Genomic DNA, 23,558 nt, shown 5'->3' on the forward strand with positions numbered 1-23,558 from the left:
GAGGTGTGCCATTATTGAACGGTGTGGATTTGAGTGGATTTCATGAGCCTTTCAGGAGAGGGTGGGGAAGAGGGGGAGGGGGCGGGAGTCAGAATTTTCTGGCATGTTCCCAGCCACTCAGTTTGGGTGGAGAGAGAGTTTTGTGAGCGGGGACAGCGTGTGGACTGGTATAGATACACCATGTGTGAGAGGCAGGGAGTGGGCAGGTCGTAATTACAAGGAGGCAGAGTGAATGTAGGCATCAGCGTTCAGTGGACGAAAGTAGAAGCTGCCATTTTTTTTGTAACGCAATGTTGTTAGTTTCAGGTGTACGACATAGTGATTCAGCAGCTCTGTACGTGACCCTGGGTCTGGCTGTGCTCACCACAAGCGTAACTACCATCTGTCCCCATACGGTGCTGTTAAAATACCTTGGGCTCTATTCTCTAGGCTGTACCTTTCATCCCTGTGACTTATTCATTCCATAACTGGAAGCCTGTATCTCCCACCACCCTTCACCCATTTTGCCCATCCCCCCCCACTCCCATCCCCTCTGAGGGCACCCGTCAGCTTTCTGTACCTTTGGGTCTATTTCTGCTTTTTTGTTGGTGTGTTCATTTGTTTTCTTTTTAGATTCCACTTCTAAGCAAAATCATGTAGTATTTGCCTTTCTCTGACTTAATTTCACTCAGCATAATACCTTCTAGGTCCATCCATGTTGTTGCAAATGGTATGATGTCATTCTTTTTGTTTTTTTTTTTTTATGGCTGTGTAAATTCCACTGTGTGTATATGTGTATGCATGCGTGTCTTCTTTATCCATTCACCTATTTGTGGACACTGGGGTTGTTTCTGTCTCTTTTCAAATTAGTGAAAAGGTCCTGTGGAGTAGTTACCCAATATTGGAATTATTAGATCATGTGGGAATTCTATTTTCAGTTTTTCAAGAAACCTCCATACTGTTTTCCACAGTGGCTGCACCGGTTTACATCCCCACCAACAGTGCACGAGAATTCCCTTTCCTCCACATCCTTACCAGCTCTTGTCATTTCCTACCTTCACACCATGCTGACTGGTGTGAAGTGATCTCGTTGTGGGTTTGATTTGTGTTTACCTGATAATGAGTGGTGTTGGGTATCTTTTTATACATCTGACATCTGTATATCTTTGGAAAAATGTCTATTCAGGTTGTTTGCCCATTTTTATTTGGATTATTTATGGTTTTCTGATGTTGAACTGTATCAGTTCTTTATATATGTTGGATACTAACCCTTTATCGGGTATGTCATTTGCAAATAACTTCTCCCATTCACTAGGTGGCATTTTTATTTTATTGATGGTTTCCTATGCTGTGCAGAAGCTTTTTTTTTTTTTTTTTGATGTAGTCCCAGTAGTTTATTTTTGCTTTTGTTTCCCCATGCCTCAGGAGACCTATCTAGAAAAATGGCAGCAGCCACCATTTTAACTGATTTTATTCCCTGGACTAGTGTTTCTCAACCTGGACCCTATTGGCATTTGGGGCTATATAATTCTTTGGGGCACCATCTCATGCCTTGTAAGGTGGTCAGCATCCCTGGCATTTATTCGCTAGATGCCGGTAGTACCCCTGCCCTAAGTTTTGCCAACCAAAAATGTTTCCAGAGATCACCTAGGCTGGGTGTGGGGGTGAGGAGACAGAACTACCCTCAGTTGGTAACCACATCCCCAGATGACTTCTTCTCAAACTTTCTGTAGCAAAAAAAAAACAAAACAAAAAACAAAACGAAAAACCCTTGTTTCTTTATAAAATACTAGAAAAAGAAGTCAGTAGAAAAATGACCACATACTTGATCGTCACAAGGTCAAATTGTTGAAACGTGTTTAAATGCTTATTCCTTTTCTCTTTTCTGCCCCTTTCACGGATGGATAAACAGAGGTTCCCAGACCACATTCCAGGACAGAAAAATGTTAGAGAACATTCTCCACTCGTGTAGATGTCAGCGTGTGCTGGGATTTTGTCACTCTTAGGCCCTTGTTAGAATGTTTCCTCGTCATCTTGTACTAGGCTCGTAAATGGTGGGGGATGGAATTGAGGGCTGCACGGATTTTACATTTGAAGGCCTTGAACTCTACGGAGGTGTAGAGAAATCCTACCGTCCTTTCTGTGAAGTGGAAATACTTCAGGGGTGGGGGGGGGGTGGTGGCAGGGCATGGCAGGTGAGAAGTCAGAGAAGTCAGTGACTTTGGGGGGTGTCACCCCATTTCTAACTTTTTAACCTAAACACAAAGTGGGGCGTCCCTGGTAAAAGTCGGCTGCGTTGGGCAGGTATGTGGAAGAAGAGAGGGGGCTGGCAGGAAAGCCAAGAATTGTTTCCGTGGCTTAATGATTCGCTTCCTTCCTGCCTTGTGTTGGGCGTTCTCCAGCAAGAGGACTCGACATGAGTGGAACTGAGCCGAGAAACGGTTGTGGTCCCATGTCTCTGATTACCTCAGCCCTCCTCTTACTGGGGAGGAAACTGAGGTCAGGTCTGTCAGAGTTAGTGGCTCAACTGAGGCCAGAATTGAACTTTCTGGACTCCTGATACAGCATGTTGTCTGATTCTTTACTGCCTCGTGAACCTTGATTTTGGTTGATGTTTTTTGAAGGGGAGGGGATGGGCCTGGGATAACATCTAGGGAGAGAAATGGCCACAGGTAAAGTTCCAACGAGCTGGTGTGCTTTATCTTAGATTTTGTTCTGTGGTTCAGATGAATCTCCCATTTATGACAGGCTAAGAACTTCCTCAAACCTCACAGTGTTTGGTGGAAACTTAAGGAGCTAAGTAATTTTCCATAAGCTCACAAAGGAAAGCCAAGAATAAAATTCAGACCCTAGCGACTCTTCATTGGAAATGTTTTGACAGAAGCCAAGGACAAGAATAAGCCCAGAGCCTAGAAGGAATTAGGCAGACTTTTTTTGTTCTGAGATCTTAGGAAAGAGGGGTTGTATGTCCAAAGCATACCTGCCAATCATTCAACAGATGTTTAGTTAAGCACCTACTATGTGAGACATCTGGAAAATACATTAAGCTTCCAGTTCCTTCCTTTCTACCTGCAATTTTGTTTAACCCTATTTTTAACCTTATTTATTTATTTTGAGACAGTGCATGCACATGGGAGTTGGGCAGAGAGAGAGAGAGAGAGGGAGAGAGAGAATCCTAAGCAGGCTCCGTGCTGTCAGTACAGAGCCTGATGTGGGGCTCGATCCCGTGAACTGTGAGATCATGACCTGAGCTGAAATCAGGACTCGGAGGTTTAACCAACTGAGCCACCCACCCAGGCGCCCCTGCTTTACCCTGTTGTTTGAACTATAGCGACTAGTTGGGCTTATTAAATGTGTAAATGTCTATAAGGACCACATAATTCCTTGGCCAGTGCTCACTGAGGGACTGCCTGATGTACAAGCAACTGTAGGAGGGGAGAAACCAATCTGTTTCCAGGAGGATCTCACTGTGCCTTCCCAAACAGGACTGGTGAACTCAGCCCCTGTCTGTGCTGAATCCTGGCTGGATGCTTCTTGTTTTGAGGTCCCCTGGGGGAGAGGCAGGATTGTGCCAAAGAGAAAGATGGCCAAACGGGAAACCCCCAGGGGGTGGAGTGGGGAGGCAGGGAGTGACCTAAGGATGCTGAGGGGGTGACCCTGACCTACAGCTGTGGGTTATCAAATGGTGAGAGTAGCCTGGCAGGTCCCTCTGCGAACTCTATGTGCTTGTCCCTCTGTCTCCTGGCCTCTGGCTTCTGCCTCATCCAGGGGACAGGAGGAACAGCTCCTCATTCTCCACTTCCCAGGCCCAGTTTGCCAAGGTCCAGTGTATCAGTCAGAATTCTCCAGAGAAAAAGAACCAGTAAGAGGCATATCCGTAACGCACACTCATAACAAGATTTATGTCCAGGAAATTGGTTTATGTCATTACAGAGACTGGCAAGTCTGAAATCTGTAGGATGGGCAGGCAGGCTAGAAACTCTCAAAGCAAGAGCTGACGTTTCAGTCTTGAGGCAGAATTTTTGCTCTAAAGGCCTTCATCTGATGAGATGAAGCCCAGCCATGTTATCAGGGGCAATCTCCTTTACTTAAAGTCAGTTAGACGCTGGATGGTAGGTGTTAACCACATTCACAAAACACCTTCATGGAAACACCTAGATTTGTGTTTGATTAAATGATTGGGTGCTGTAGCTGAGCCGGGTTGCCACATGAGATTACCCATCCCTTCCAGCACAGAGCTTGGCCCTGACCTCGGCACCAGGTAAAGGGAAGGGCCGTTCCAACCTCCCCCAGGTCCCTTACTGGTTAGCAGGGGGCCGGGACCCCTGCTTACTCTTACCTCATCCATCCTTGCCTAGGTCTGAGTGTCCTTGGGGGTCGTGCTCCGCACTTGCCTTTCCCCAGCAAGTATTCACTTACCTTGTTGAACTTGAGGCCGGCCAGGATAAGGGTATATTGAGTGTCTGTGTTAGAAATGATGAAGGTCTTTCCTGGCATATCGACACAGATTAATTTGAACTCTGTTAGCTAATTGGTATTAATATTTGCTCCAGGTAACTGAACTCCTAATGAGCAGAGTGACCATGAAATGTATCATCCAAACCGAGACCCTTTTGAGAGGGAAGGGGCACCGTTAAGCATTCTGGACAGCAGATGTGAATCAGGATTGTCTTGAGAAAATTAGAGCATACGAAAGACTTACTGATGGCCATTGCTGTGTTTTCTTAAGAGCTCTTTTATGGGGAGTTATTTTCTACGCCTGTGTTCCACAGATCGAGTTAATCAAGTCAACAATACGAGCACCGTTGTGGGTTGAACTGCATCCCCCAAAAAGAGATGTTGAAGTCCTGATATTTCTGAATGTGACTTTATTTGGAAATGGGGTCTTCACATAATTAGTCAGGATGAGGTCATGTGGGGGGGACATGCGGAGTGGGGGGGCATGTGGAGTGGGGGGGTGCATGTGGAGAGGGGGGCATGTGGAGTGTGGGGGGGTGCATGCAGAGAGGGGGGCACATGTGGAGGGGGGTGCATGCAGAGGGGGGCATGTGGAGTGGGGGGAGTGTATGCAGAGGGGGGGGCATGCAGAGTGGGGAGGGGCATGCAAGAGGAAGCCGTTTAGAATTCCTCCACCTGCTATAGCCGCTAGATTGCTTTTGGTATATTTCTTTCCGGTTCTTTTCATTCGCTTATTTGTGCATAGCTGCACGCAAACCACACGCGATCGTGTGTGTTTTTTCATTTATAATTAGTTTTATTTCCACATCCAATGTCTTTTCAATAACACTTGGTCTAAATTTGTCATGAGGGCAAAGGCTTTGCCTCTCTTGTTCATGGATGCATTCCCAGGATACAGAGCCATGCTGGGGTGGGGTGGACGCCAGTAAATGTTCGTGGAGGGATCGGAGAAATGTGTCACAACTACATAACCATTTCCCTACTACTGGATGATTAGGGACTTCAGTGTTTTATCTTTAGAGGTAATGAGCATCTTCACATGTGTGGTCTTTCCCTTATATTTTGAATAACAGAATACAAGCCAGTGATGAGTTGGGTCAAAGAGAAGAAACACTTTCTGGTTCTTCATAGACAGTCAAGTGCTATTTTAGAGCTGAATTACCCAGATATCACTCTTGGCTCTGATGCTGTGTGTCCTTGGGTAAATTCCTTAACCTTTCTGTGCCCTAGTTTGCCCATCTGTAAAATGGAGCTGATGATAAATAATATTTCACAGGCTTGTTATAAGGATTACTTTTAATGTTTATTTATTTATTTTGAGAGAGAGTGAGCAAGCGCAGAGCCCAATGAGGGACTCGATCTTACGACGAGATCACGACCTGAGCCGAAATCAAGAGTCGGACACCTGACCAACCGAGCTACCCTGGTGCCCCTTGTTGTAAGGATTAAAAGGAATATTATGTGTCAGGTACTTAGAGGGCCCATATACACACCTATTTGCTGTTTGTGGTTTATACATAAAACATCATATCATGCTAACAAAAAATTACATCTGTGTCCCCCAAGTAGAAACAGTTCACCCTAATAATCACTGTCCTTTTGACATACTCAGTACCTCTGTGTGGTGGCTGGTGAGTGGCTCAGAGTTTGGTGGTTGTAATGTGGATAAGAATCTCGGTTGCTGATGAACTTGAGATACGTTGTGTGCATTCTTTATCAGATCCTGTAGCAGAGGTGGGGGCAGAAGAGGGGTGAACGAATTGTCCCCATGGCACTATGAGACCGCCCAACCTACTGTGGGAGAAATACAGCCAGACACAGCCAGCGGCCCGTGGAATCATGCAGATGAACAAAGTCCACCCAGACGAGAACACATCCCTGCTGTTCGCTCCGTGTACTGTAGCAAGGGGGTCCACTACCACCGCTTGCCCTTGGCAGAGACTCAGGCAGGTAGGGGGGTAGAAAAGCCTTATCGTGAAAACAGGAGAGGCCTAGGGTGTGCCCTGGTGGGAGGTCATTGGCACGGGAGGCTGGCGGACGGTGAACTAGAAGCAGGACATCTCATGCCATTGGTTTGGGGAGTATGTCTGTTTCCTAGGGCTGATGTAACATTACCACAAACTGGGTGACTTAAAACAATCAACGTATTGTGTCCTTGTTCTAGAGGCCAGAAGTCTGAGATCAAGGTATCCGTAGGGTTGGTTCCTCCTGAAGGCTCTGGGGGGAATCTGTCTGCTGTCTCTGCTCTGGTTTCTGGTGGCTACACCCATCCTTGGTGTTCCTTGGCTGCTGGACATGTCACTACGGTCTCTGAGTTCGTCGCCACCTGCCTTCTCTGTGTCTTCGTGTGTCCTTTCCTCTTATAAAGACACCAGTCAGTGGATTTAGGGACCACCCTAATCCAGTATGACTTCATTTTTATTTAAATAATTGCATCGGCAAAGACCCTATGTTATGGACAAAATTATGTCTCCCCACCTCACTCCCCAGTCCGTATGTTGAAGCCCTAACCTCCATGTGACCGTATTTGGAGAGAGCACCTTGGTAGGTAATTAAGGTAACATGAGGTTATAAGGCTGGGGCCCTAATCCAATAGGACCGGTCCTTGGAAGAGGGAGAGATTCCAGAGCTCACAGTCTCTGCACGCACACAGAGGAGGCCACGTGAGGACAGAGCAGGAAGACCACAGTCCCCAAGTCAGGAAGAGGAGCCTCACCAGAAACCAACCCCGGGGGGCAACCCGATCTTGGATGTCCAGCCTCCAGAAGTGCGAGGAAACGAATTTCTGTTGTTGAAGCCCTCCAGCCGGTGGTATTTTGTTGCAGCAGCCCTCCCAGCCTAACACACCTAATTTCTAAATAAGGTGCCTGCTGGGCATGAGTTTTATTCAGTCTGTTACAGGGAGCATATTAGCTTTCTCTGGCTGGTCTTGAGTTGGTAGTGGCGACGAGCAGGAGGCTTGCTGACCGAGCCCTGACCGTCTGGGCCAGTCGTGGTTCGTTGGGCTTCCTGCAGACATAGGAGTCTGAGTCTTGTGGTCCTGTGTGCCGTGGCCATTGTCCACTTGTCTCTCTGGGCTCTTGGAGTTCTGTTGCTAACCAGCTGGGATGCTGGGTAAAGAAAGCCCTTGACCTCTCTGGACGTCAGTGTGCTTTTCTCCCCCTTAAAATGGGAAGTTAAGTGGTTCTCACGGACAGGATAAGGAAATTCAGCATCAGGCTAGGGACAGAGTTGGGGATGGCGGTGTTGGCTTAGAAAATGTCCCCCTGCCCCCAATTTTGATAAGCCCAATGCCCTGTCCTGGGTGAAGGACAACTGGGCCACGTAGCATCTGGAACCTCTTCCAGCCCTAAAATTCCGTGGCGGTTGCTCCTGGAGAGTGCGATCCTGCTGCTGGATCTTCCAATCAAATTTTTATTTTTGGTGGTGCTTAATCTCTTTTGGAATGTGCTGGAAAAAAAAAAAAAGATAGGATTTTAAACTCCTTTTCAAGCTGGTTAGGCCAGTGATTTAATTATTTTTGCTCCTGTTTGAGACATGAGGGTGATGATAAAACCTAGACATTCCAACTATTGCCCATGAAAGGTATAAAATTCTTAGCAAAGTTATTTTAAACCATAGAATTGGGGGAAAATCACGATTTTTTTTTTCTTTTTGCTTTTGGTTTCTGGCACTTGGGTGGTTTCTAAAACACACAAGTTGAAATGATGGAAGTTTGAAGCTATTTAAATTACTCTCCAGCCTTACGGTCTCACTTGCATAGTTTCAGAATAAACGTCAGGGCTTAGAACGTGGGGCTATTTTTAACCAAGGTAGAAAGCAGAGAGAGAATGGCGTGTTTTGAGGCAATTTTTTTCTGTTTTGAAAAATTCAATTCACAGTTTATATTCCCTAAAGAGAATCGACTAATTGAAAGGTCGGGGAAGGATCAGCATCTAATGGAAGCACATCTCCCTCCAGCACTTTCCTTCTGGGCAAGGTCATGGTTCAGCATCCAAGCAGCAGTTTGGAAGCCCAGAGCCGAGAAAGCAGGGCCTGCCAGCCTGTCTCCTAGATATCCTTGGGGCAGAGCTCGTTCTAGCAGCTCTCGGGTTTGTGTCCGAAGGGAGGTGGAAAGCCAGACATGTATTCACTCCGTGGACATGTTCTGAACACCCACCTCATGCCAGGATCCAACAGCTCACAGGCTTGAGCGGTGAAGCCGGAGCAGAGCCAGTGTGGGAGGGCAGGTGGCTTGAGAAGACGAGAGATTGTCCGGGCCACACCATGCGGGTTTGGGCCTTTATCCTAAGAGCAATTGGAAACCATGGAAGGGTTTCAGGCCATATGCGCATGTGGAGGAACTGGTCTGGTTCTGTGTGGAATGCAGAAAGGGGCACATTGGGAGAGGTTGGTGGAGACGGAGAGGTGGGTGAACTCAAGCTGGTTAGGAAGTGAGATGGCCAGGACCCTAAGGAGCATTGGCTAAAAGAGGGCAGAGTGTGGAGCACCTGGATGGCTCAGTCGGTTAGGTATCCAACTCTGGATCTCAACTCAGGTCATGGTCCCAGGGTCATGAGATGAAGCCCTGCATCAGGCTCTGCGTTGACATTGCACAGCCTGCTTGGGATTCATTCATTCATTCATTCATTCATTCATTCATTCTCTCTCTCTCTCTGTCGAAATAAATAAACTTGAAAAAAATAGTAGGACAGAGTGTCAGTCAGTGTTCAGTACAGGAAATAGAAGCCATTCTCCATATTTTTAAACAGAAAGGAATTCAGAGAATTATGTGTTTACAAAGTTTCAAGAAAGGCTAAAGGAACAGGAGTTGGAAATGGGATGATCAAGTTCAAAGACATCCTGTGGGGAAATACGGAAGTGGGTGCTGTTGCCAGGAGAGCCTCTCAACACATGGGCTTTATAACCTTGGTCGCCAGAGGAAGAACCCCTCTGCGTCTTTTCTTCCCTCTGAGCCCCCTGGCTTGGCAGAACCTGCTTCTCCTTCAGAACCCTTAGCTTCAAGGTCGTCCAGACTCCACAGGACAGGAAATAGGGCCGGTATGTGTGAACATGTGACTATGCAGTGCACAGCCTGTGCGCTGTCTAGCATCCCTGACAGGAAGGTGCGTGGAAGGAAGTTGAAATGGAAGCTGGGTGCCCTTGGCCCTGTCCACCCGTCACAGGGCGTGGGGGAGGAGGAGGTCATCAGGGACAGCGCCGGGATTTCTTGCGTGCAGAGCAACATGGATGGTGGGCCACTCACCGGGGACAGTTTAAGGTACTTATAGGATGGCTAAGGTGTGATGACCGGTTGGCACCTGGGTATGTTGGGTCTCGGGCTCAGCAAAGGTTGGGATTTGGGAGATGTCTGCAGAGATTAGGAATTCAAGGCCAAGGCCACCTGGGGAGAGTGTGTAGATGGAGAAGAGGGCTTGGGCAGAGCCCTGAGAACCACAGTATTTGGGGTCCCACAAAGGAGGGGCTTCTGAAGGACACTGTGCAAGCGGGGGGGGGGGTGTCAAAGAAACGAAGTGAGAGCATCGTGTGAAGGTGGGATCACACAGCAATGTGGGTGGATCCTGGTACATTTTGCCAAGTAAAAGAAGCAAGACCAGAAGGGGTGAAAGAAGCCAAAAGAAAGGCTGCATGTTGTATGATTCCACTGACAGAACATTCTAGGAAAGGCAGTCTATGGGAAAAGGAGACACCAGTAGCTGCCAGGAGTTGGGGTGCAGAGGAGGGTTTGACTACAAAAAGGCAGCACGAGGGAATTTGGGGGATGATGGAACTCTGCTGTCTCGGGGCGTGGTGGTGGATGTCCCAAGACCCGTAGAAATGCACGCCCCGAATAAAGAATTCTGTATGTAATGTGGGTGGGTGGATAGATCATTCATATGTTCATACATCATAAGTAGGGCGTGGTCAGTTTTATTAAACGTTTCAAGTATGTTGAGAAAGATGAGTGACGGGTTTCCGTAGATCCATGGAGTGACGGACAAGACCTCTGCATGGGCGGCTCGCGGACTGTCAGCGGAATGGACCTGTAACATGTGTGTGGTCCTGTTTTTAGGAATGTGACTTCTGGCTGTGGTCCTCAGAGCTTGCAGGGGTACGGAGCCTGTCCTTGGGTAAAGGAGACTCGAGTTCTGAGATGTGCACCTGTTGCGGGCAGAATGCTCTGATGGAGAGACTGGTGTCGGTTGGGCTCCCAGCCTGTGTCCCCCTGGCCTCGCTTGTGCCAAACCTTGGTTGCGTGACCACAGGCGCCTCGTTTAGCTTTTCAGAACCTCTATTTTGTCATCAAGAAAATGGGGATGACGGTCTTCTCAGGACTGATGTGACAGATGAGAGGGCTTTGAGAAGTTTGTAATGCAGCCTTCGAAACTTGATGTGGGCGCCACTCTCTCCATGGGCTTGTGTTCCCCCTCCCCCCTCGTGTCAGAAACCCCCTCCCCAACCCTGGTTTGGTTCGCTCCCCGTCATTCTTGCAAGCTTCTCGTCATCTCTCAGTCTTTTGTCTACTTGTCTAACTTGCACCAGCCCCTCAAGGGCACGTCTGGGATGCTCGTAGTAAATGCTTGTGTCCCGCACACAGTAAATGCTCAAGAAATTCATATTGGGCTCTTTCAGGAGCAGGGCGTCTGCCATCTTGATAACCTACCGCTTTCTGGATAACTTTGCCTTTCTCTGAAGGTCCAATCACGCTCCAGGATGAAAAAAATGCCAGGCCTGCGGATGCTCACAGATGCATCGGGATCCCATCTGCCCATGCCCAGAAGGCCTGACATCTACCGAGGGTGCTCAGCAAATGCTTGAACGAATTAATACATTTTGAAAACTAGCAGCACTGTTGGCAAAAGTACGGAGCCTTGAAGGGGTAACATGAACTCAGGGTTCCTGAAATAGAATGGCATTATCCGTGTGAGCTTGTCCACAGAGAAGGTCAAGTGTGCCTAGGGGTCTCATTTATAAGGTGTTAGGTCGCTGGTGGTGGAGGGGAGGGTGGCAGAGGCTTTTGTCCCCAGGGGTCTTAAAGTTTTCCTTCCGATGTTCAGGAAGGCACCTGGCAGGAAAGACCTCTCCCCAGCTCCCCCCCGCCCTGGACCCAGCGGAGTGTGGGTGGACTAGAAGGTTCACGCCCGAGGTGTAATGTAAGGAGAGGGGTGTGTTCAGAACCTAGAGTGATGGAGAAGCCGGCTCTGGGCACCCAAGTTCAAAGGAAAGAATCCTAAAAGGGAGGTGGGCAGTGGTTGCTGGGTCTCTGGCAGCTTTCCCTCCCTTCCTCTCGCCCCGGGCTCCCCCAACCCCCGTCCGCAGGTGTCAGGGTGCTGGGATCATCCCTGGTTTCCTGAGCTCAGCTCCACCTGAAGGCATATCTTTTCCCCCACACCCACCGCTGCCGGATTTCTGCAGCTTAAAGGCTTAGGCATGGCCTCAAAAGCTTCATGCACCTGCCCCCTTGATTCCTCCGTCCTCCCTGGTGGGGATTTGAGCAGACGGGGCGGCTCGGCCCCTTGCAGACATTGCAAGCATCGCCGCACCCTTGAACGTGGCCCAGGGGCTCCTGATCCCAGCAAGGCCAGGAGAGGAGTTTTTCTCAGGAAGCCAGGATTAAGTAGCAGCAGCATCCAGACCCTGATGTGGCCGGGTCTGATCTCCACGGTCTCTTGCTCTTCCCCACTAAGCTGGTTTTGTCTTCCCTTTTGCTTTCACAAACCCAAGGCTCGTTGTCTGGAACGGGGGTGGGGGCAGACTTGTATCAAGTGTGGGGTCTGTAAGGTAACCGTTCTGAATGACACGGAGTGCCGTGCAGAGTTGTCTGGATCCCTTAACCCTTACCGCAGCCTGGTGGGCATGGTGATCACCACTTACAGGCGAGGGGACAGTCCCTGAGGTGTTAAGCAGCTTGCCAAGGTCATGAGAGTAATAGGAAAGGGGCAGAGGCCTTTCCTGAAACCTGTCATCTGCTTCTAAAGACAGTGCCCTGAGCAGGTGCATAGGCTGTCTGTGGTTTAAAGTTCCTGCTGTTCGCGATGGAGGTGGGACGGACAGGTACCTGCTGTGCCTGCTCCGTGGTCTGCTGCCCAGACGCCAGTTTCTAGAAGCTTCGATTCCTGAACTGAGAAGTGGACTGGTCCCAGCTACCAGCTGCTGACGGGGGAGGGCAGGGTGGCCATCTGCCCGCTCCTAAGCACATAGTAGCAGTGAGCGTTCCACCACTTTGCGTGGCAGCAGATGGCTCCTGAAGAAATAGAGGGACGGACGCAGCCGGGGCCCCACAAGCTTGTGGGCAGTTGCATCAGAACTGGGATCTCCGTCTGGGTTAGAGGCAGCCCTTAATCCTAGACAAGGAGCTCAGGGTCCCGCTGTGCATCCTGGCTTATGTGGCTGGGGTCCCCAAGCTGCTCACTGCCCCCTCTGAGCCTCATCTGGAAAACAGGGACCTTCATGGCTACAGGGCCTGCCTCATGAGTTCATCGTGTGTCCAGAGGACTTGGGTGGGTGCAGAGGGCAATGGGTCATTAGCAGCTGGTAGGTGTGCTGGTTACTCCATCTTTGCTGGCAAAATTAAGGCATGGATGGCATCTCCTCCCCTCTGCAGCCCTCCAGCCTACGCAGGGGGTCGCAGAGCAAGAGGCTGTGGCTGAACCAATAGAAGCCTGTTCCTACCAAGGACAAAGCCATTTATAAGCCATACCTCCCCCCCTCCCGGAGCCCAGCTGATACATCCTCACGGCAGAAAGGCGCATTACTTTATTCTAATTTTCAAAGAATTCCCAGGATTGAATAAATCACCAGCTCTCTGAACACAGATTTGGAGAATCAGGAACAGTGTCGAATGTTCGGCGCAGAAATGTCCATTGATCTGCACCAAAATATCCTGGGCTGTTACGTTTCTCCTGGAAACAAGGCCCTGGCCGCAGGAATGCTGAGCCCCTTCCTTTATAATTATCATCTCTGAGCCGACAGACCTTGAAGCAGACCCCTGCCCTTGAAATGACAGCAGCAGTTTTATTAAAGAATTTAGATTACAGAAGGAAAAATACCCCAGAGAAGAGAAAGAATCCATCTTTCATTAAATGCTGCTTGTTTTAAAGTGGGAACATTTTCTGGGTGTCTGGGGAGCTGATGTTTTCCATGTCTTGTGGGAGAATCTGGTCTTAAAAAACAGAAGATTTTCCATATAAGGGAGAAGTCATCATTTTCAGAGCTTAGGGCCAAATTATATTTCCAGAGAAGAGATTTTTGTCCTAGAGAGTATATTTACAAGCATTTATTGAGCACCCGCTATGAACCAGGTGTCATTCTAAGTGTTCAAGGAGTCTGTAAGGGCAATGAAAGCATTCTAATAGGATAAGAGAATATGGGTTGTTAGTAGTTTACTATTTTTTATTCAGTTGACTTTAATTTTTTTAATGTTTATTTTTTTAATTTTTTTAAATGTTTATTTATTTTTGAGACAGAGAGAGACAAGAGCATGAACAGGGGAGGGTCAGAGAGAGAAGGAGACACAGAATGTGAAGCAGGCTCCAGGCTCTGAGCTGTCAGCACAGAGCCCAATGCGGGGCTCGAACTCACGGACCGTAAGATCATGACCTGAGCCGAAGTCAGATGCTTAACCGACTGAGCCACCCAGGCTCCCCTAACGTTTATTTTTGAGAGAGACAGAGACCGAGCACGAGTGGGGAAGGGCAGAGAGAGAATCCGAAATAGGCTCCAGGCTCTGAGCGGGACACAGAGCGTGAACTCACGGACCGCGAGGTCTTGAACTGAGCCCAAGTCGGATGCTTAACCAACTGAGCCGCACCCTCCACCCCCAGCACCCTTATTCAGTTGACTGTTAAAGCGTTTTGGGAATTTGCTGTGTGCCAGGCCTGGCTAAGGCCCTGAGAATGTAATACGGGGCAGTGTGGAGCCCTGCCTTCTCGGAGCTTCTAGTCTAGCTGGATGTGATGGAGACGTGGGGGTGTGGGAGTGTCTGACAGAAGACTTGTAGAAATGACATTCACAATGTAGTTATCCATTGGTCATCTTGAATGGGCAGGTGGGGTGAGAAGGAATTATTCCTTAATTATCTGTGAACTTTCTGAGGCCCAAGAAGCAAACGAGTGGCCCAGATCCTTTGGGAATGTCAAGGGTGATACCCCAAAGCCAAGTGCTTGGTTTCTGATGCAGAAGGCTCTGCACATCACAGGGCCACCTACCACCATCCAAGGATGATGAGAGCCTGTAACAGGAGTGGTGGTACCCACCCCAGCAGGGTATTCTTGGGGCCAAAGGAGGGGCTATGACCTGGTACCCAATGATCCAAGATGGCGGTATGCCAGTGGAAGCACCTGGTGGCTGAGGGGTCCAGGGGATGAGGGGACAGGGGCCAATGCTCTCAGACCTCATCCCTACCTTGCTACACCTCAGCCTGGGGTCATGCCCCAAGACTTACCTGGAGCCTCACTCCCACGGATGATTTTCCCTGTGTGTGTGGCTCCACAGAGAGAGTCCACAGCATGGGGGAGAGGGGCAGGTGGGGACAGGGGTTTGTCCTGCCAGCACTGCCATCCCCAACCCAGCCGATGTCACCTGACCTCTTTGGGATCTTGGCTTCCCCATTTGGAGTGACAGATCCGTCATGGGTGGTCGGAGAGGTGGAGAAGAGGGACCAGTGAGCTTTGGACAAGCTGAAAGGGCTTTGCAGGAGAACACGTGTCCCTGAACTCTGGGGGGCAGCCAGGGGACCAGAAATGACTCCAGAGTGAGGGAATAAGCCTGCTTCTCAATTCTGATCTGACTGTGGCAACGGGTGATCTCCCAGAATCCTGGGACAGCAAGTTTGAAGTTTGCCACAGTAACAGCTTTATTTAATTTATTTAATTCACATACCGTACAATCCATCTATTTAAAGTTACACACTTGAGTGGCTCTTCAGCATATTCATAATTATGCAGGCATCACCACAATTTTAGAACACTTTCATTAACCCAGATAGAAACCCTGCCCTCCTTACCTGTTACCCCCCAAGCCCTCATACCTCCCAGTCCTACTCAACCACAAATCTACCAAATAGATTTACCTATTCCGGCCATTTTATATTAACGGAATCTTACAACATGTGGTCTTGTGCGACTGGCTTCTTTCACGTAGCATACCATTTCCAGGGTTCTTCCAGGTTCTTCCTGGATGGTTCTTCCATCATCTATCAGTACTTCCTTTCTTTTTAAAGTTTTTTATTGTTTATTATTTATTTTTGAGAGAGAGAGAGAGAGAGAGAGAGAGACAGCACAAGTGGGGGAGGGGCAGAGAGAGAGGGAGACACAGAATGACAAGCAGGCCCCAGGCTCCGAGATGTCAGCACAGGGCCCGGCGCGGGGCTCGAACCCACAAACCGTGAGATCATGACCTGAGCCGAAGTCGGACGCTTAACCGACGGAGCCACCTAGGCGCCCCTTTGCTTCCTTCCTTTTTAGTGCCAAATACTATTCCGTTGGATGGACCACGCTTTATTTATCCGTTCATTCACTGGTGGCTCTTTGGGGTGTTTCCACTTCGAGGCGATCATGAATCACACTGCCACGAGCACTCGTGTGCAAGCTTTGTGTGGACGTGTTTTCCTTTGGGCAGATACTTGGGAGTCGACTCCCTGGGGCCCGTGGCAACTCTTCAGTCTAACGTTTTGAGGACCTGCCAGACTGTTTCCCCACAGCGCTGTCCCATTTTACTGTCCCACCAGGATAATTCGTGTTCAGCAACGTTTACTGGAGAGCACAGGTCTGCCGTGGCCTAAGGAGAAGCAGCCGGCTGGCCCCCTCCCGGGGCGGTTCCTGGCCCAACAGACTCTGCAGTTCCAGACTCAGACTGCAAGGGGGGGCCGTCCCATCGGGAGGCCCACTGAGACTAACACTCTGCCCCCTTGTCTTGCAGCGATTCATGAGTTCCCCACAGACCTGTTCTCCAATAAGGAGCGACAGCACGGAGCCGTCCTGCTGCACATCCTCGGAGTAAGTGGCCGCGTGGGGGGGAGGGGCTGGGATGTTCCTAAACCTCCGGCAGGTGACGCCTGTGTGCAGAGCACAGCAGAGCCCTGGCGTGCCAAAGATGTCCCACCCTTGGAAGCGCCCCGCCAGGAGAACGGATCCTGGACCCGTTTTAACCCTCCCCGCCAGAAAGAAGAAAAGAAGATGAAAAGAAATCTTAAAGATGTCAGGTGGCTTGCTCGGGGTTGCGCAGCAAGTGACCCCGAAGTCCCGTCTTCCTGTGCCCCATCTTCTGCTTTTATAAAAAGGGAGTGACAGCCTCTTTCCCAGACGTTGTGAGCACGCGTGCATGTGAGTCAAGAAGCGCCCTGTAGGCGTCTTTTGGGATATGCACTGGCTGTTGTATGGAAACTAATTTGACAATAAATTTCATATAATAAAAAAAAATAAAGTCACTAAATTAAAAAAAAAAAGCGCCCTATACATGATTGCCGGGATTCCCCGCACCCCCCCCCCCAATTTCACCACCCTGCCATAAATCTATAATTGAAAACTTTGGTGCACTTCTCCAATTCCTGGAGAATTGGATTTAGATGCGCCTTGGTGTATTTAGATGCGCCTTGGTGACAAGTGGTGGAGTTCAAACAACAATTCCAAGAGGAACAGCGGGTCCAAACCTAAGTCACAGGTCAAAGTCAGCTCTCCTGTGACGGGAGTAGGCAAATTACATTTGTAAATAGACACAGCCATTCCGGTCATTTCTGGATTATCTGTGCCTGCTAAACCCCACCCAGTATATTGAACGACAGTCCTGGGTATTTCTGTGACAGTTATTATCTATCCACTTCCCCTGGCTCTCCCGCGCCCTCCCCTTTCACTGAGAGGGTGTGGGTTTGGCGAATTAGTCCCGTAGTTCTGGTGCTCTGCCCCATGAAGGTCTTGGCATTTGCCGACCCAAAGCCTTTTCTCCTGAACCTGAGAACACCTCAGGAATTTTGCAGAAACCCTGGAGAGCAGACATTCCCAAACTGTGGCTGGAGGGCCAAATCCAGCCCACCTCCTGTTTTTGTGAATCAAGTTTTATTGGAACTCAGCCCTACCCACTCCGTGTACTCTTCTGCGGCAGAGTCATCGCGATGGAGACTGCGTGGCCTGTCAGTGCTAAAATATTCGCCGTTTGAGAAAAACTTTGCTGACCCCTTCTTTAGAGCAAGAAAAGGCTCAAGCTTTGGAGCCAGTTGTCGTCTGTGACACTAGGAGGCTTCTCAGAATTTCCTGGCCTGGGCCGTGGTGCCTTCTTGGCCTCCTTTTCTCTTGAGTGTTGCTGAGGGAATCAAGAGAGCTGGGGTCCCACAGATCACCCTTTGCCCGGGAGATGATGTTGGGGAGAATTTATGGGGGGGGGGGGCGGTGAACTCAAGTCTGTATCCTGAGATTTTTATAGAAGAGTCTCTCTCCTTTACCCACACCCCCGGTATTTGTTTCTTTTTGCTTTCCCCCCAAAGATAATTAGATCCAGGGACAGCATACCTGGGCTCCAGGAGATAAGGCCTTGGAGGCCTTGGCCACAGCCGATCTTCCAGTTGATTTAATCACCATTAATCAGTGTGCTACTTCAGCAACTTCGCAATTGTTTTTGCTGAAGCAGCCCGGCCTTTCCCATTTTTGTGAATAGAGCATCCATATCACTTTGTCTTTGAAGAAAGAAATGCTTCCCTTAGCATTTAGCATAAAGTCCCACCTGTCCTCGGACTCTCTGGTCCTTGCCTTTCCCTCCAACCTCACCTCCTCTGTTTTCCATCTCCGTCTCACTGTGTGCTACCTGCATCAGTGACCTTGCTGTTCCTCAGGTGCACCAAGCATACTCCTGCCCCAGGACCTTTGCACTTGCCTTTCCCCAACAGTTAGACTTTGTCTCTTTGTCCCCCGCTAAGGTAAGTTACAGGAGGCAGAGGCATTTCCTGGCGGATTCACCATGTATCCCTGATGCCTGGAACAGTGCCTGGCCCATAGTCTAGGCTCAGGGAAACCATCTTGGATGGGCAGGGCAGGGAGGGGTTCTGTATATAAAACCGTGTGAAAACTGTCAATCTGTTCTCACTATGCCATTAAACAGATGAAGAAATGGAGACCTGGAGATGTGACTTATCCAAAGTCACATGGCAACTGAGTCCCAGAATCAGCATTAGAATCTGGACTTTTTGTGCCTTGAACCCCCCAGTGTGAGTGGCTTGTGTCTTTGAACCTCTGCCAACATTAGGTAGCATCCCAGGTACCGCTGGCTCTCAAGTTGCCACTTGTTTCGGCAGGGGGTGGCCAGCTGGTAAGAAGAAAATGGTGCCTTCAGCAAAAATGAAGGGGGAAAATTGGGATAATTATTATTTTAAACTCTTAAAAGGGTGATTCTAAATGCTCTCCTTGGCCCTAAGGGTGAGATCTTGCATTTCGAGACCATACTCAAGTGCCAGGGAGATAGCTGTTGCTTTAAGAGCAGAGGAAAGAGCCCAAGGCCGTGTGGCCTGAGCTTTTGGCCCCTTTGCCGCCCAGCATATTATTTCCCCTCCTTGGGCTCAGTTTCCCCATCTGCTCGTGAGAGGATTGAGGGAGCCAGCCTCTGTGGTGCTAGAACCTTCCTCTGTGTGTGCCTCCGCCTTGGCAGGCTGGCTCTGGGCATGACGGATGCCCAGCCATGCCTCCTTGGCGGTAGGTGCCTTCGCTGACGATCCCCCATTTCCTTCTCAGGCTCTGTACATGTTCTACGCCTTGGCCATAGTGTGTGACGACTTCTTCGTTCCGTCTCTAGAGAAGATCTGCGAGGTACGCAGGAGGGACTTGGGATCCCTCAGCAAAGCCGGGGTGGGGGTGGAGGGCTGGGGCGACCAAGGACACGGGACGTGTCAGGGCCAGACTGAGTGGGGAGCACTCTGGTGGTGAAGATGGTCAGACCAAACGCTTAGTGTGGCCCCAGCAAAGCCTGGCTTTGGAACGCCCAGAGGAGAGTCGGTGGGCGGGGGGGGGGGGGGCGTCTTCTCCCAGATTTGGCAGAAGAAGAGGCGTGCGGTCATCACCCAGAGCCTCTGGCTTCATGGCGAGCTGTTGGCCGTGAAGCCAAGCCTGTCTGGTTAGGGAGCATTTCTCATACCAAGCTGCAGGTGGCAGGCACCAGGTAGGGATCTGTGTCTTTGGGGAAGATGCAGAGGCGGAGCGAGGAAGGCCCTTTGTTCCAAGTTCACAGGCTGACGTTTTTCCCTTTAAGTATTTGTGAAGGTTTGGTTTTCTTGTCTCTTGCCTCACACGTAAAAACTCCAGTGCTGGGGCGCCTGGCTGGCTCAGTCGGGAGAGCATGTGACTCTTGATCTCGGGGCTGTGGGTTCAAGCCCCATGTTGGGTGTAGTTATTGCTTAAAAATAAAATCTTACAAAGAAATTTGTTTTTAAGTCTCCCGTGTCTCTCAGCTCTGCCTTACTCTTGGCTTCCAGCCAGGAAAGGAAAATTACCTCTGTTTGCATCACCTACTATGTGCAGGTGACTCTGGGCTTTGGCTCACTTCGTCCGTGTGAAATCTCCCAGCTACTTGAGGCCGCCTTGTTGTTGTGACATTGGCAGCCGGGGGACACAGCTTGTTAGGACAGGTGCTTCCCTGCTGCTCGGCACAGAACAGGGACTTTTTGACTTGGGCCTCCTGAAGAGGGAGTGGCCTGGCAGGGGTGTGCAAAGGCCTCCCCTCCCCCCGCCCCCCCTTTGCTCACCACTCCACTTCTCACCCCGCTCAGAACGAGCCACAGGTCAGTAAGCGAATTGAGCCAGAGAAGGAGCCTAAGGAGAGAATCTGGAAATGGCCGCCGGGGGTGTCGGGGTGGGAGGTCTCTCGCCTCAGGGCCCCTGGAGCGGTGTGCTGGGGGTAAGCCACCTGCTGCTTCCTCGGAGGAGGCCCTCGGGAGAGCCAGTCAGCTGGGCCTTACAGAGTGTGCGCTCTGGGCACTCACTAATGCGAGAGCTTGGGGACCCCAGCAATGGGGGGGGGGTCCCCTGCCATTCTGGGGGTGGCAGAAGCCTGTGGAAGATGGGTGACCAATGGCACAGGACCATGTGCCGTGGAGGTGCCCCTCAAGGTTGCCTGTCTCTGTAAGGACACAGAGGTGGATGAGCGGGATGGCCTTGGTCCTATAGGCAAAAACCAAGGGAAGGGGCTAGTAAGAGCCATCAAAGGACCGAAGAGCCAAAAGGAGGGAGGGAATGTCTCTTTCGGGGAGAAGCCTAGGAGGGCTTCGTGGAGGAAGTGGTATTTGGTCCAGACTTCCGAAGTGGGAAGGATTTCTCCAAGCAGAGAGGGCAGGGAAGGGTGTTCCAGGAGACAAAGGCAGAACAGTTTGTATTCTGCTAGAAGATACTGGAGATGCTCTGATGGCAGAACATCTTCTGTGGAACCTTCCTGTCTGACAAGGTTAGGGTGGCCGGGTTTCCACCCTGGTAGGTCAGTATTGTGCCACGCCCCAGCTTCTGTCAAGCCCAGAGCTCTGACCCCTCTGAGGGACCTCTTCTATAGAAGGTCAGCAAGGTCAGCAGAGAGGTTGTGCCAGACTCTGTGTTCCTCAGGGACTCCAGAGCCCCGGGCTGACCAGGGTGCTTTGGAAGGTGGATGCCAGAGGAGACCCAGCCCTGCCCAGAGGCCTTCTGAGTACCACAGGGTGGGCACCTTCAAGGTGGTGTTCAGGCAGGGGCGCCCCGACGGCTCGGTCATTTAAGCGCCTGGCTCTTGATTCAGGCTCAGGCCACGATCTCACAGTTTGTAAATTCGAGCCCTGCATCGGGGCCCGTGCTAACAGTATGGAGCCTGCTTGGGATTCTGTCTCTCCCTCTCTGCCCCTCCCCTGCTTGTTCTCTCTCACCCAGATAAGTAAAAATAAACTTTAAAAAAAAAAAAAAAGGTGCTGTTCAGGGAGACCCAGGATCTCGGTGGTTTCTCCTGGCACCGAAAGTCCCCGTCACCACATTCCCAATCAGAGGATGGGCTTCTGTGGCCGGAGCACGGCCTTGCCAAGCAAAGTGAGTCTCAACAGAGCTCCAGCCCCGCCTCATTCTCCCTTATCCCTGGGAGTAGGGTACCTGGGTGTTTGTCTCAGTGGCCAGCCGGGCATCGGGCCTGCCATGGCGAAGGCCTTCTGGAATGCAAGAGCCAAGCTGTGTGTCTGGGGCCTCCGGGTTCCACGGCCCCGATGCGTCGCAGTCCGCATGGTACCCAAGGTCTGTGTGGGCATCGGAGGTGGCTCCCCATTGAGCACCGCTGTGTACCAGCCTCTCTCTTAGGCACTGGCGATCCGTGGGTGAAAAAGACCGACCGTGCCCTCATCGGCCAGTGGGGCAGGGAAGCTCACAGACCTCAGACCATCGCTGTGTGATTTGTGTTTCATTGATGGGAGGACCGGACCCTCCCACCTGTCCTGGGTGTTGTACCTGGAAAGGCTTCATCAAGGAGACCTCGTTCAGGGGCTTTGGGGAACAAGCGGAAACTGACAGAAGAAGGGGACGGGGGCCTCTGGGTTGAGCGGCCAGCAGAGTAGCAGGAGAGACGTGTGTGCTCAGGGTGCAGGGTGCTCGACTCTGGCAACAGCACCGCTTTCCCACACTTTCTGCGGCTGCCAGAGTATCCGGGGACTGTGTCTGCTCTCCCCGCCTCACAGCCTGAATGTCCGCGGTCGCTTCTGTTTCAGAAACTCCATCTGAGTGAAGATGTGGCCGGAGCCACCTTCATGGCCGCGGGAAGCTCGACGCCCGAGCTGTTTGCCTCTGTTATTGGTAAGAAATCCCACCAGCTGGGGACGTGGGATCTTAGAGAGAGCCCCGGTCTGGGGCCGTGACCAGTGAGGGCATTTGTCAGCTCCGAGCCTCTGTTTTCTCATCTGTAAAACGGGAGAGCCAGGGAGACAGAAAGTAAACTCGTGGTTCCCCGGGGCATGTGGTGGAGCAAAGGGCTGATGGGTACAAGGTTTCTTTTGGGGGGTGACGAAGGTGTTCTAAAATCAGATTGTGTGCTGGCTGCACCATTCTGGAACTCTACCAAAACGCTGGGTCTTACGCTTTGAATGGGTGGGTTTTATGGCATATGAATTATTTCTCAATAAAGCTGTTAAAAGGGAAAAAAGGCGGGGGTGGGGGGTGGAGGAGTGGAGTAGGTGGTCCCTCGGGACACTTCCTCCTCTCTGGTTTGGCCGTTGTCAGCATCATGGGCGTCCTAGAACCAGTCCCTCAGTCCATGGGGTTGGGGACAAGGGCCTCGCAGCAGCCTGGGTCTGAGGAAGCGTACGCACAAGAGGATTTCTGCCTTTCCCTTCCAGGCGTGTTCATCACCCACGGAGACGTTGGGGTTGGGACCATTGTGGGCTCTGCAGTGTTTAACATCCTGTGTATCATTGGAGTCTGTGGATTATTTGCGGGGCAGGTCGGTGTTTTTCTCCCTTTGTAGAGTGACATAAGGGACAGCAGTGGGGGGACCCGAGGCCTCACCTTAGTTGTGCCCTCAATTGCCCGAGGCTGCAGGCAAGTTGGCTTCCCCCTCCGAGCCCAGGTCCTCATGTGTACAAGTGGCCTCTGACGTTCCTTGCACATCCAGCCTCAGTGGATCTGAGAGCAGGGACGGGGTCTGCTCCCTTGGCCAGCCCAAGGGTGAGCATTCATTCAACAGCAGGACATCTTTGAGAGGCGCCTCCTGTAACCCTGACCCTGAGCTAGATTCTGGAAATATCTGAAGCCTGCTTTGGCCTCCTTGGCAAGGAGCATGACGTTGGCCTGCGTTTGGTACCCCATCAGCATCTCCCTGGTCTTCAGGGCCACGTGGGCGTTAGACTCAACCCCAGAGACTTGGGCTCATGATTAGGCCCTGTCTGGCCAATGGAGGTAGAGATGGGCAGCTAGTTACTACCAGGAGGTTCCAGAATCACAGGGGAAGCAAGTGCCTCTGGCCTCTGCCTTGACCCTGGGCTTCCGCTGTGAAGCCTGAGATGTCTGTTACCTTGGAGGAACAGAGGGCAGCTTTGCCGTCACTTACAAACATTCCGTGCTTTCTGTTCTGTTCCCCACGTGTATAATGAAAAATACAGGGTGGCCTTGAGCAGCCAGGAAAGATGGGTTTCGGGTGGCACAGTTAGGAGTTGCTCCCTGGGCATGTCCCTG

The 23,558-nt window shown here is 50.7% G+C and overlaps 1 protein-coding gene and 1 non-coding gene across 3 annotated transcripts in view; both read left to right on the top strand.

The window, feature by feature from the left end:
• SLC24A4 (solute carrier family 24 member 4) overlaps nt 1-23,558 on the top strand; it is a 172,250-nt gene that overhangs the window by 96,714 nt on the left and 51,978 nt on the right. For both annotated transcript variants that reach the window (XM_043556876.1, XM_043556877.1), the window contains exons 3-6: nt 16,336-16,412; nt 19,131-19,205; nt 22,100-22,184; nt 22,724-22,827. In XM_043556876.1, the coding sequence (XP_043412811.1) occupies nt 16,336-16,412; nt 19,131-19,205; nt 22,100-22,184; nt 22,724-22,827 (341 nt within the window). The remainder of the gene's footprint in view (nt 1-16,335; nt 16,413-19,130; nt 19,206-22,099; nt 22,185-22,723; nt 22,828-23,558) is intronic.
• On the top strand, nt 19,707-19,779 carry TRNAK-CUU. The gene has a single exon. It is a non-coding gene; the product is annotated as a tRNA-Lys (tRNA).

Source organism: Prionailurus bengalensis, chromosome B3 (assembly GCF_016509475.1).
Source record: "Prionailurus bengalensis isolate Pbe53 chromosome B3, Fcat_Pben_1.1_paternal_pri, whole genome shotgun sequence".
NCBI classification, from domain to species: Eukaryota; Metazoa; Chordata; class Mammalia; order Carnivora; family Felidae; genus Prionailurus; species Prionailurus bengalensis.